This window comes from Pseudophryne corroboree, chromosome 4 (assembly GCF_028390025.1).
Source record: "Pseudophryne corroboree isolate aPseCor3 chromosome 4, aPseCor3.hap2, whole genome shotgun sequence".
Lineage (NCBI taxonomy): Eukaryota > Metazoa > Chordata > Amphibia > Anura > Myobatrachidae > Pseudophryne > Pseudophryne corroboree.
In genome coordinates this window covers 880,422,062-880,436,009 of record NC_086447.1, presented here as the reverse complement: position 1 = coordinate 880,436,009, position 13,948 = coordinate 880,422,062, and the positions used below count along the sequence as shown (strand labels likewise).

General features: G+C 42.0%; 1 protein-coding gene across 1 annotated transcript in view; it reads left to right on the top strand.

Annotated features, from left to right (window-relative positions):
• The window catches only part of DNAH8 (dynein axonemal heavy chain 8), a 1,853,457-nt gene that overhangs the window by 344,484 nt on the left and 1,495,025 nt on the right, over positions 1-13,948 (top strand). Inside the window, exons 10-11 of the mRNA XM_063918852.1 lie at positions 5,254-5,361; positions 6,452-6,553. Coding sequence (XP_063774922.1) covers positions 5,254-5,361; positions 6,452-6,553 — 210 coding nt within the window. The remainder of the gene's footprint in view (positions 1-5,253; positions 5,362-6,451; positions 6,554-13,948) is intronic.

Here is a 13,948-nt window from a genome sequence, read left to right as displayed (position 1 = left end):
AGTATGTACTATGGAACCTAGCTAATGTTACTGTTGTCATGTTACAGGTAGGTGGCAATTTACAGTTTACACAAATGTTTTTGTTTTTTGGGGTGGGGTGGGGTGGGGGGGTTTGTTCACTAAGAGTGTACGTTTACCGTATACATCCTTATCAAGATTTCTAATCCATGAATTGCAGCTGTAGAGGTGGAACATACAGTAAGGGCATGTTGAGGCAATTGTACTTCAGGTAGAGGTGGACACATACACAGATACACCTGTGAAAGTACAGTGTCTCTTGTGGGTGCCCAAGCTCTGAAGTAAAGATTTTTGCTGACAATGGTGAATATCAGCACATCCCTCACAAGCGCTAAAATAAATGAGTAATTATAATTACTCTGTGGGTCTGATTCTTTTTGGGAATTCAGCCTGCCCCTAAACAAGCTTGGACAGTATCTCACAATGACACCTGGGCCCACATATCTTAGTTGTGTTACTTATTTTATGGGGGTAACACAGACTGTTTGTTTCCTCACATTAACCAGTTGCCTGGCATGATTGCATTAGACCATTTCAAGTTGGGCTTGCCCTGATGAGACTAGGTCAGAGACAGCTGCCGGGAAGCCACGAGTTCTCTCCCTTTGGTACAGTCACTACCAGGGGGCAGCTTATAGGATCGCCCACCAGCCTTGGCTGATTTAATGAAGAAGACCACCCTCCTTCTGCTCTCTCTCAGCCAATAGGAATAGGCCATTTTTAGATCACCCATCTCCTGCTGCTGGCTGCTATTGTCTGTACTGTGAGGTAAAATGTAAGTGTATTAAACAATTTTTCCCCAAAATTGAAGATTTTTTTTTTAATGAGCATTATGTAAAAAAACAATTATTTAACTCTGATACAGTAAAAGACAAGTTGAATCGGGTTTAAATAGCTATTTTTTTAACATCTTTTTGCTTTATTGAAGCATAATCGAATTCTTGTCCACATAGAAACAGTCAAGGATAAAAGTAGAAAATTTAGGGACATTGAAACAAATCTTGTACAATGTGGTGGTGGTGGTGGTGATTACACGTTACATAACATATCACTAAATAATCTCAAAGAGAAAAATTAGCGGGTCTTGTAAATACGTACTAGTCTCATACCATAGAGTGGTGTATGGATTCTCTAGTGGGATAAGGGAGAATATTGATAAAAATGTCCCACATAGCAAAGACATTTTTTATACGCGTTTCCTTCAATGCCTCCAACCAGTCCATCTGAAACAGAAAAAAAAAGTATTTCCTTGAATAGCTCCAGAGACGGCGAAGAGCTCTGGATCCATAAGTGTAAACTTCACTTATGGGCAGCCAAAGATACAGCTAACAATTCTTTTTTGGCATCCTTTGAGACTCTGGCGAAAAGCACCTTTTCTGGAGTCAGGGGAGCTTGATTAACTAAATGTATAGAGGCAAATCTCCAGACAGATAACCAAAAATATCTAATTAAGGGACAAGCCCATAAACAATGGTATAAGTCAGCAGTAGAATAAAGACAAGATACATATTCAAGTGCGCTGTCAGCAGCAGCTGGTATAGGGGTGGATATAATCCCCTAAAAAAAATACAGTGCCTTGCTAAAGTATTCACCCACCTTTACATTTTTCATGTTTTGTTGCCTCACAACCTGGAATTAAAATGGATTGTTTGAAGGTTTGCATTATTTTATTCACAGAACATGCCTACAACTTTGTAGATCTTTTTTTATTTATTTTATTGTGAAGCAAGCAACAAATAGGACAAAATAACAGAAAATTTCAGCGTGCATAACTATTCACCCCCCTAAAGTCAGTACTTTGTAGAGCCACCTTTTGCGGCAATTACATCTGCAAGTCACTTTGGATAAATCTCTACGAGCTTGCCATATCTTGCCACTGGGATTTTTGCCCATTCCTCAAGGCAAAACTGCTCCAGCTCCTTCATGTTGTATTGTTTCCGCTTGTGAACAGCAATCTTCAAGTCTGACCACAGATTCTCAATTGGATTGAGATCTGGGCTTTGACTAGGCCATTCCAACACATTTAAATGTTTCTCCTTAAAACTCTCGAGTGTTGCTTTCGCAGTATGCTATGGGTTATTGTCCTGCTGGTAGGTGAACCTCCATCCCAGTCTCAACTCACAGACAGACTGAAACAGGTTTTGCTCAAGAATATCCCTGTATTTAACATCATACATCTTTCCCTCCACTCGAAACAGTCCCTGCTGTTGAAAAACACTGTGGGGATGATGTTCTTGGGGAGATGGGATGTGTTGGGTTTGCGCCCGACATAGCATTTCCTTGGTGGCCGAAAAGTTCAATTTTAGTCTCATCTGACTAGAGCACCTTCCTCCATACATTTGGGGAGTCATCCGCATGCCTTTTGGCAAACTCAAAATGTGCCTTATTTTTAACATTAAGTAATGGCTTTTTTCTAGCCACTTTTCCATAAAGCCCAGCTGTATGGAGTGTACGGCTTATTGTGGTCACATGCGCAGATATACCAGTCTCTGCTGTGGAACTCTGCAGCTCCTTCAGGATTAACTTTAGTCTCTGTGCTGCCTCTCTGATTAATTGCCTCGTTGCCCGGCCTGTGAGTTTTGGTGGCCGACCCTCTCTTGGCAGGTTTGTTGTGGTACCATGTTCTTTCCATTTGAAGATGATGGATTTGATGGTGCTCCGGTGGATCATCAAAGATTTGGATATATTTTTATAACCCAACCCTGACTTGTACTTCTCAACAACTTTGTCCCTGACTTGTTTGGAGAGCACCTTGGTCTTCATGGTGTGATGCCTCTTTGTTAGTAGTGTTGCAGCCTCTGGTGCCTTTCAGAAAAGGTGTGATTATACTGACAGGTCATGTGACACTTAGATTGCACACAGGTGGACTTCATTTCACTAATTGTGTGATTTCTGAAGGTAATTTGTTGCACCAGAACTTTTGAGGGGCTTAATAGCAAAGGGGGTGAATACATATGCACATGCCAATTTTCTGATTTTTAGTTTTAAAAATTATTTTTTATATACATTTTTCTCATTTCACTTCACCAACTTAAACTATTTTGTGCAAATCCATCACATAAAGTTCAGATTGAAAAAAATAAATTAATTACAGGTTGTAATGTAACAAAATAGGTAAAAAGCTAATGGGGGGGGGGATACTTTAGCAAGGCACTGTATATACAAGAAGTTACCAGCGCTGGCTGTCAGAATGAAAAGGACTGTTTGTAGCGTATATATATATAAACAATTTATTAAACAATTAAAATACAGTATGATGTATATAAAAAGTACAATTAGAGCCACATTATTTTATGAGCACTTTTCAATGATATTGCATACCACTGGATTTCCTGTGTTTGAGTCTGTCTGTTTGCTTGGCTAGGGCACTCTCCAACAGAAGACAGTATCACTTTAGTGTGCAGCATTTGCCATAGTGTAGGCAGTCCCCATAGGATTACTTCCTTTAGCATTATAGTGGGAAGACAAAACTTGTCCTGGCACAAGATGCTACAGTGAAGTTCGTGGAAGCAGAAGTGTCCAGAAAGGTACCAAGGCTTGGAAGTCAGACAGGAAAATCCACAGTGGCTTATTCAATCAAAAGCTGGCTCAATGGGTCATCAGGAATCTCACTCAGAAGAAGAGTTGTTGATGTTCATCAGACTGGAAAAGGTTACAAAAACATCCCTAATGAGTTTGGACTCCACCAATCAACAGTCAGACAGATCGTGTACAACTGGAGGAAATTACAGACCATTATTACCCTCCACAGGTGTGTTTGACCAACAAAGATCATGCCAAGAGCAAGGCATCTACTAGTTTGCAAGGTCACAAAGGAATCCAACTAATCTCTAAGCAACTGAAGGCCTCTGTCACATTAGCTAATGTTAATGTTCATGAGTCCACCATCAGGAGGACACTGAGCAACAATGGTGTTTGTGGCAGGATTGCAAGGAGAAAGCCGCTGCTCTCCAAAAAGAACATTGCTGCCCGTCTGCAGTTATCTAAAGATCACCTGGACTAGCCAGAAGGCAATTTGAACAATGTTTTGTGGACAGATGATTCCAAAATAGAGCTTTTTGGTTTAAATGAGAAACGTTATGTTTGGAGAAAGAACACTGTATTCCAGCATTAAAAATTCATACCACCTTTGAAACACGGTGGTGGTGGTATCATAGTTTGCTCCTGTTTTGCTGCATCTGGCCCAGGACGACTTGCCATCATTGATTGAAAAATTAATTCTAAATTATACTAGAATATTCTAAAGGAAACTGTCAGGACATCTGTCCATGAGCTGCATCTCAAGAGAACGTGGGTCATACAGTAAGACAACGACCCAAAGCACACAAGTCATTCTACCAAGGACTGGTTAAAGAAGAATAAATTTAAAGTTTTGTAATGGCCAAGCCAAAGTCCTGACTTTAATCCAATCAAAATGTTGTGGAAGCACCTGAAACGAGCAGTTCATGGAGGAAACCCACCAACAGAGTTGAAGTTGTTTTGTACGGAGGAATGGGGTAGAATTCTTCCAAGGCAATGTTCAGGACTAATCAACAATTACCGAAAGCAAAGGTTCACATACTTTTTGACACTCACAGATATGTGATATTGGATCATTTTCCTCAATGGAAAAATGAGGGTTTAATTGAATATGCCTATAACTGTTGCTGTAATGAGACTATGCAGATGCAAGCAGCCGACAATATTTTATGGACTGTGGTCTTCTTTGTGTTGGTAAACAGGGTCAGACCTAGGTAATTGCTTAGTGTGTTCCCTGGTTTGCTACTAACTAAGGTTAAGGGGATATCCAATTAGCCCCGGTAATTTACCGGTGCTAATTGTCCCACCGGTGGCTATCTTATTAGCCACGATAAGCCGGCACGAGACGAGGCTTATCAGGGATTTGGTTTCACCTGCCTCAGGCAGGCAAAACCAAATCCTTGGAAACAGCCCGTTTTCGTGCGAAAACGGGGCTGTTTCTACCGAAAACACACAGGTTTCACTGAATCTGTGTGTTTTCAGGAGAGAGGGTATTTTTTTTTACAGGCGATCAATTAGAATAGCCTGTAAAAAAAAACGGTGACACATCGGGAAAAATTGTGAAAAACCCAATGTTTTACCTGGGCTAATTGGATATCCCCCTAAATGTTAGTTTTCTTGAAGTAGTTAAGAAAATGAATTAATATTTGCTCCTATAATAGTGTTTAAAGACAAAGATTCTTGTACACATTGTATTTTGTAACATTCTTTTCATTTTAGGCAACTATGATACACGGCATACCAAATCTAATAAATACTATTGGAATGTTACATAATGTTTCTAGATACTACAATATATCTGATCAGATAACGTCATTGTTTGTAAAGGTAAATTCAATCCTTTCTATCTGGATATTGTTTTAGTTTCTTTGTAAGGAAGAATCTTACTTAAGAAACTAGTATGTTCCTTGTAAAGATATATGGAGTAAATGTGACATAATGAAGGAAGTAATCTTATCTCACATGCTTTATATCTAAATGATGAATTTCAAGTTTACTGGCATTATATTGAGAGAGTACATTATGAGTAATATATAGTACCCTTGTGTTAATGTCAATAGTTAAATGTGTTTCACTTATTATACTTGTGATAGTAGATATCAATATAGTTAAACTGAGCCTATTATTTGAAAACCCTACGTTTAAGTAATCCAATTCAGTCACCCCCCCCCCAAAAACAAAAACAAAAAACAAACCAAAAACAAAACCCATTATCTCCCAAAAACATATTGGTTTAGTGAGACCTGTGTATTTTCACTAGCAACAGCTCCATTTTCCGCCAAAATGGAGATTTGGTTTCCCTGAGGCAGGTGAAACAAAAGCCAAGATAAGGCGCGGCTTACGCTGCCCACGGTGAGACAATTACCAGCAATCAGTACTCACTGGTAAGTGAATTCCTCCCTTAGATGCAAAACTAATTTTTGCAGTATCAAAAAATACAGATTTGCATTAAAATTGGAATGCAGAAATATTGGCATAAACATGTCTTTCAGATTTTCAAGGTACAGTGTTAGGCCAGTATTTAAGATAGCTTAAACTATATTGTGTATTTTTTCAGAATCTAAATTTATAGCCATGTAAAATGTAACACTGACATCCACAATACTTAACATAGCAAATATTTGTATACTTAACTGTGCTTTTATCTAAATTACTTTTCACTACTCTTATTTTACTATCCATTTTTACTAGAGATGAGCGGATTCGTATTTGCTCGGTTCTTAACGCCAGAATTATCACAAAATCAGATTTTGCGGATTTTTCTTATTGGCTAACCAAAACACGTGACATCCGAGAGCCAATAAAGAGATTCAAGTAAATATGAGTAAAACCGAACCCACTCATCTCTAATTTTTACATATTTTAAAAGGATATTTCTGCCAAAATCAAATGAATGTATTGTATGTAATATTTATAGGTTACAAATCAAATGGTTACAGCATGTAAAGCATACATCACTGAGAGAGGCACATTAAGTATTTGGCAGCAGGATGCAAACACTGTCATAAATAAAATTAAGGTAAGCAGAATATTGTAAATGAAATATTGAATCATTATGTTACATGACATATAATTCAACAAAAGGTATATAACTCAAATCATGAAGTATATCTGTTTAGGTAAAGGTAAGAGATTATATTTAGATTGGTTTATTCTTATATGTAAAATATATAAAAGTATCTGAGACTATTTGAAGCTTTCCACTTATTCAGTAAAGAAATCCATAAAAGGGAAACCACATAAAAATAAGAAAGACAAGACAAATAGTATAGGGCAGGTTAAATTCATAAGACTAAGAAAAGTAAGCAGCTGCCTTACATAGTCGATGAGGCTGAAAAAAGACAAAATGTCCATCGGGTTCAACCTGTACAGAATTATAAAAAATTTTTTACAAACTTGAAATAAAATTTTACCTCATTTAAATATTGTATCCTCTGATATTTCTTTCAGTTAGGAATTTATCTAATCCATTTTTAAAGTTATTGACTGAGTCCAGCATTACTACCTTTTCTGGCAGTGAATCCTGACTGCTTTTGCTGTGAAGAACCCTTTCCTCCGTTGTGTATGATATTTTTTCTCTTCTAACCTCAGGGGGTGACCTCATGTCCTGTGTAGCGTTATTGTTTGATAAACAGATCGTCTCATAAATCCTTGTATTGTCCCTTTATGTATTTATAAATATTAATAATGTCCCCTCTCAGTCACCTCTTTTCCAGTGTAAACATATCTAACCTTGTAAGTCTTTCCTCATAATTCAGTGCCTCTATCCCCTGTTCCAAGTTTTGGTGGCTCGCTTCTGAACTTTCGAGTTCCAAGATATCTTTTTTGTAGTGAGGTGCCCAGAACTGTATACAATATTCTAGGTGTGGCCGTACCAATGATTTATACAGTGGCAGGATTACACTCTCTTCCCTTATCTCCATTCCCCGTTTTATGCATTATAACACCTTATTAGCTTTTGTTGCTGCATTTTTTTTTTTTTAATGCAATATTTTTATTGAAGAGATGTCGAATAAATCAATACAGGTCAAACAGGAGACGATGACACCAAATAAATGCAAAAGAACACACATGATATCCCATAGGATATGTAGAAACATAAAAATGAGAGGTGCATCAGCATTACAATAGAAGTATCGACAACAAATTTTTTGTAATTTAACGATAGTCGAGAAGAGAAAAGGAAAGAGAAGATCAGGGGTGAAAAGAGAAAGAAAGGGAGAAGAGGGAGGGTGGGGAAGGAAAAGGAGACCACTAACGGGGTATCCATGGTTAAATTGCTACACAGGGGATGGCCATAACTACCATCAGACCTAAACATAGTGAACAAATGCTTGAAGGATTTGGCACCTAAACAATAAGGCTTCGACACAGTATATCACACCCGGGAAATAGAGGTTTTAGCATAATTGAACCAGGGTTCCCATGTTCTCATATATTTGTCCGACCTATCACGCAAGGAAGCTGTGATTTTCTCCATCGTGGAGATATACCATATTTTGGACAACAACATGCTCATGGGGGGGGATACTGGGCTTTTTTCAGCATTTAGCTAACACGCATCTTGCAGCATGAAGTATTTGGAGCACAAGACCACTCGCTGGGCCGCAAATATCAGACAAAGGGAGGCCCAGCAGAGCCGTCCAAGGACCTAATGTAAATGGGATGCCAAGAACAGATCCAATAAGGGTCTCCACTTGAACCCAGAAAGGGCGGATTTTGGGGCAGGACCACCAAATGTGTTTGATGTCTCCAATCTGACCGCACTCTCGCCAGCACAATGGGGAGGACCCAGGGAAAATCCTATACAACGTCGCTGGAACCAGATACCATCTGGTATATACTTTATAGGAGTTTTCCTTTACTAGGGAGGAAATAGAGGACTGGGCGACATTTTGCCTAATGATCTCCCAGGAATCCTCCCCAGGTGGGGGGCCCAAGTCCTGCTCCCATTTACTTTCATGAGGCAGTGTGTCTGCTGAGTTCAGTGAGCGTAACAAACTATACAATATAGAGATAATACCTTGTCGCAAAGGAGAGTAAACACAGAGTCGTTCAAAAGTTGGCGAATGACCTTGGACTTTGGCAGGGAACTTAAGAAAGAGCGGAGTTGTAGAAATTCGTATAGAACAGGTTGGGTGATACCATATTTGTCACTTAAAGCGTTTAAGCAGCGCCAGGAAGAACCCTCAATAAAATAAAAAACCAGTTCCGGGCGTGGGTTCAGGTGGAACCACGAGTGGGAACATAGGGCAGAGCCAGGAGGGAAATCCTGGTTATCCCAAATAGAAGTGATGGGGGATGGGAACGTAGAGAGACCATAGTGCCGAATGCAGAAAGACCATAGGGAGCAAGTGAGTTTTGTAGTGGGAACTCACGATTGTATCTTCTGGTTAGGCTTAACAGGTGTAAGCAAGGAAACCAGAGTGGAAACCTTGGCTGACAAGAGTTCAATTTGTATCCAGGGTAGGTGGGGTGTTTGAGAGAACCAGGTAAGTGCCTGGCTCAGGTGAGTGGCATGATAGTATTTGCCGATATCCGGTAAACCTCTGCCTCCAGCCACCGGGTCCCTTATCAGGGTGGAAGTCTTAACTCTAGGGGGTTTATTAGACCATATGAATTTTAAGAAGAGTTTCTGCATTCGACACAAAGCCTCCGCGGGGATGCGTACGGGATTGTTTGGATCAGATATAAAAGCCTGGTTAGGATGTTCATTTTCACTGAGACTATACGTCCAAACCAGGACATGATCTGTTTGTCCCAAGCTCGTAGATCATATTCAATACAATTAAAAAGGGATGGGAAATTTTCGGAATACAGAGACCCATAGGAACTCGTGATAAACACACCTAAATATATAATTTTCTGGGAGCGCCAAGAGAAATTAAAGTTAGTGGCAAGGAGAGACCTGGTTTCCTCACCGAGATGCAAGGGGAGGGCCTCCGACTTGGAATAGTTGATGCGGTACCCTGAATAATGAGAATATGATGATAGAGTTTTAAATAGATTAGGGATGGATGTATGGGGAGAGGAAAGAGTTAACAGGACATCATCTGCAAATAATGATTATTTGGACTCCACATCCTCAACTAATATACCTTTAATATCGGGGTTCGCCCTAACCATACACGCCAGGGGTTCGATAGTCATAGCAAAAATTAATGGTGACAAGGGACACCCCTGGCGTGTACCGTTGGTAATCTGGAATAAACAAGAGTCCTTGCCATTTACCCGAACTCTGGCCGAAGGGTTGGAGTAGAGTGCCTGAATGCCCTGGAGTAGGCTTCCTCCCATGCCGAACCTACGCAAAGTAGCAAACATGTAGGGCCACAGTATTTTATCAAAAGCCTTCTCTGCATCAAGCGAGAGAAGGATAGAAGGCATTTTAGCTTTGTTAATAAGATAAACTAAATGAATAGTTCTTCGGGTATTGTCTCTAGCTTGTCGGCCCGGGATGAAGCCCACCTGGTCAGCATGTATCAATTGCGGGAGAACTGAGTTCAACCTCAGGGCCAGGATTTTGGCAAATAGTTTAATATCATTATTTAACAGGGAGATAGGGCGATAACTAGAACACGAATTGGGGTCTTTCCCTGGTTTGTGAATTAAGACAATCCGAGCCTCCAGCATACGGGGGGACAGAGGTTCACCCTGCAGGAAACCATTAAAGAGCCTACACAGGTGGGGCAGAAGAATCCCCTTGAACTTCTTGAAATACACAATAGTCATACCATCAGGCCCAGTGGCCTTGCCTGGTTTCTGAATCTTAAGTGCATTGTCTATTTCTTCTATAGTAATCTCCGAACCCAATTGAGAAACCACCAAACCACTCAACGACGGTAAATTGCATTTATCCAAAAGGGACTCAATCCCCTCGCTGAATCTCAGTGAGGGTGAGGAAGCCACATCCGCGTTATATAGCTATTTATAGTATTCCTCAAATTCACTAAGAATGTGGTCAGGCTCGTGTGTCAATACCCCTTGCTTAGTACGGATAGACAAGATATTCTTGGAGGAAATTTGGGCTCTTAGCTTCCTGGCAAGAAGTTTGTCTGCTTTATCCCCTTTTTCGTAGTAAATCTGATTGAGGCGCCTAAGGCATTGTTCCGTCTTATGAGACAACAGCATATTGAGTTCACCTCTAACTTTAAGTAGCCGATCCAAGTCAGCTGGGCGTAGGGAGGACCTATGAATTTCTTCCAGTCGATGGAGCTGGTTAGTTAACTCCAAAATCTTCTGGGAGCGTTGTTTAGTGAGCCTAGCTGCGATCTGTATGAAGTGGCCCCGGAGGACCGCCTTATGAGCCTCCCACAAGGTCATATCGGACATACCAGGGGTCTGATTCAAATTAAAGTAATCGGTCAGTACCTGAGAGACTTGTGGCAGAACATCATTATGCTGGAGAAGGGCGTCATTGAGGGACCAGGAGGGAGCAGAATGAGTGCAGGACAAACTAGAGAGAATCAAAGATACCGGGGCATGGTCAGACCATGTAATTGGGTGGATAGAACATTTTTGGATCTTGGAGGTTAAAACTCTCCCAGTCATAATCATGTCAATCCTCGTGTAAAGATTATGCACCGGTGAAAAGAAAGTATAGTCTTTGATTAAGGGGTCAAGGACTCTCCAAGAATCAAAGAGTAGGTGGTTTTTAAGTAGAGACAACAGGGCTCTAGAATTACGATTGCTTGTATGGGATTGGGAAGTGGGAAGGGGATGGGAGCGATCGAGGCTGTGGTGGAGTATGGTATTGAAATCCCCTGCCATTAAAATATCACCTTTTCTATATTGGGCAATCTTGGAGTCTAGGGAGGCGAAGAATGAGGCCTGGTTAACATTAGGGGCATAGACATTAATCAGAGTTATAGAAACATTATTAAGCTTGCCCACAATAATGAGAAATCTACCCTTTTTGTCTCTGATAATTTTTTCTGAGTATAAGTGGGCGGGAAACATTATGGCGACCCCCCGTTTCTTCTGGGTGTGGTCGCATGCGTGTATAACTACCGGGTGACGTCTAGATCGCAATTCGGGATGGGAAGTACCTCTGAAATGCGTCTCCTGAAGGAACACCAGATCTCCCCCAACCTGTTTTAGAAAAAGAAATAATTTAGTCCTCTTTTGGAGGCTATTAAGACCCTTCACATTGTAAGTTATAACATTAACTGACATAACAGTGTATAAGAGAGCAGAGCTATAGCATCCCTAAACATACAGGGTTGGTCTCCTAGAGAAACAAAGGTAAGAGGAGAGGGAGAAGGGAGGAAAAAGAGAGAAAGAGGAGAAGAATGACATTGAGAACAATACAAACAGAACAAATGCAACAATAAACCGAGCCAAAGACCCATTGTACGCATCATACGGGTCCACACGTTTGAGCTCCCGTATGGGGTATTAAGGGGGAAAATGTCTCCCTTACGCTCAAAACCGGCTATAATGGCTCAGTGGAGAGCGCGGCATCGCACATCCAAAAGCCTACGGGAAGAGGAAGAAAGAAAGAGGACGGGTAGGGCGACCCTGGGGGGTCGGAGCAACAGTTGGTAACAATAAATCACATCAGAACCGTATGAACAGTAACAATATGGGCTCAATCAAAGAAGCTCAGTGAAGAGAGAATAGAGAACCTTCAAAATACAAGACATTATAGTTTATAGTAATACACAGTAACCCATCAAGGCAGTTCGTGGAAGAAAGTTCATGGAGGGTCACGTCTGGAGGAGGTTTTTGCCGGGACTGTCGACCAAAGACGGCGAGGTGCGCGTTGTGGGAGAGGGGAGCTTGGGGTGCGTTGAGGGCCCGGTATAGCCTGTGGGGGAGAAGGCTTGTCAGGCGTTGGGGGGGGGGGGCAAGTTCAGTTTCAGAAGAAGCCGGTGGGCATCCTCCTTGGATCGTGCCATTAGCCGCTTGCCATCAAGCTTCACTATCAGGACGAAGGGATAACCCCATCTGTATCTGATTTGAATCGCCCTGAGGATCTTGGTATATTCCTTCAGATCGAAGTACCTCTTAAGAGTAGTAGGGGATAAGTCCTGAAATACCAGTAGCCTATGTGTTTCAAACAGACACAAGTCCTTGTTACGAGCCGCAGTCAGGAATCTGTCCTTAGTTTTGAAATAGTGACAGCGTAGAACCACATCTCTTGGAGGGGATGATGATGACGGTTTTTGGCACAGGGAGCGATGAGCCCTATCCAAGAGGAAAAGCTCAGGCGGAGTGTCCGGCAGGAGATGTTGAAAGAAGCGGGTGAGGAAATCCTCCAGTTGGGCAGGTTCCACCGACTCCGGAATATATTTAATGCGCAGATTGTTACGTCTTGCGCGGTTATCTGCGTCCTCCTGTTGATCTTGGAGGAAGTAAATGTCTTCCTGCATGACAAAAACGGAGTGCTCCATCTCTTGCTGGAAATCGATAACTTTGTCAAGTTTCTGTTCGACGTCATTAGTACGAGCACCTAGGTCCGAGATCTCATCCTTGAGACCAGAGATGGCCTTGTGGATCTCCGAGTGAAAAGCCTGTTTCAGCGACTTCATCTCATTAAGGATAGAGGAAATGCAGTCTTTCATGGAAGAGTCTAGTACATGTGATTCTTCCTCAGATTCCGAAATAGGAGCAGATTGTGGAGCGGAAGGTGGTTTAGATGAGTTGGGCTTCATTTTAGAAATAAAGGAGGTCAAATCCGCGGATGGTGCTGATTTTTTAGACCTAGGCATGGCATATGACAGTCCTGGAAATAAAGGGTGAACAAAATTCAAAACTGAGCAATAGCGTAGAAAGTTAGAGTTCCATTATATTATGTGCAATGAAAGTAAACATGAGGCCCCCAGGGCAGCATCCAGTATGATTTAGCAAAGCATTCCCCTGCGTAGTATCATCACATAAGGCTGGAGCATAATTCAGATGTAGTAGGATGTACTAGCCAGGAGATGGAGCACCCGGGCTATAGATTATAATGTAAGGAGGCCCAGGGTCCTAATAATAAATCAGGGAGCCCCAACAAAATACAGCAAGGCACAGCAGAACTAAGATGGGGGCCACAGCAGTGGGGGCCTATGCAGGAGGAGCCATAGGGCCACAGGGGTACCCAGTGAGTGGAGGCAAACGCTGGTGCAGTGGAGGAGGAGGCAGCTCCCTTGTAGGTGAGGGAAGATGGCCGCCGGCATTGAGCCCCTCCAAGTACTGCAAGGTATATCTGGTCCTCCAGGAGCAGTGCAGGGAAGGGGGCCTTGTACTTCCAATAGAGCCCCTAGGGCTAGAGGTCGCCCAGCAGCGTGCAGGAGAGGGAAGCCAGGGTCCACAGAGCGTTCCGGGGGTCCCGTTGCGGCCGCGCTCCGATCCCGGAGCTCACGGCCGGGGTGTCCCCAAACTCGAGGTCCCGGCTGCAGGCGCCGCGGCGGTCGGATGCAGCAGGAGGTCG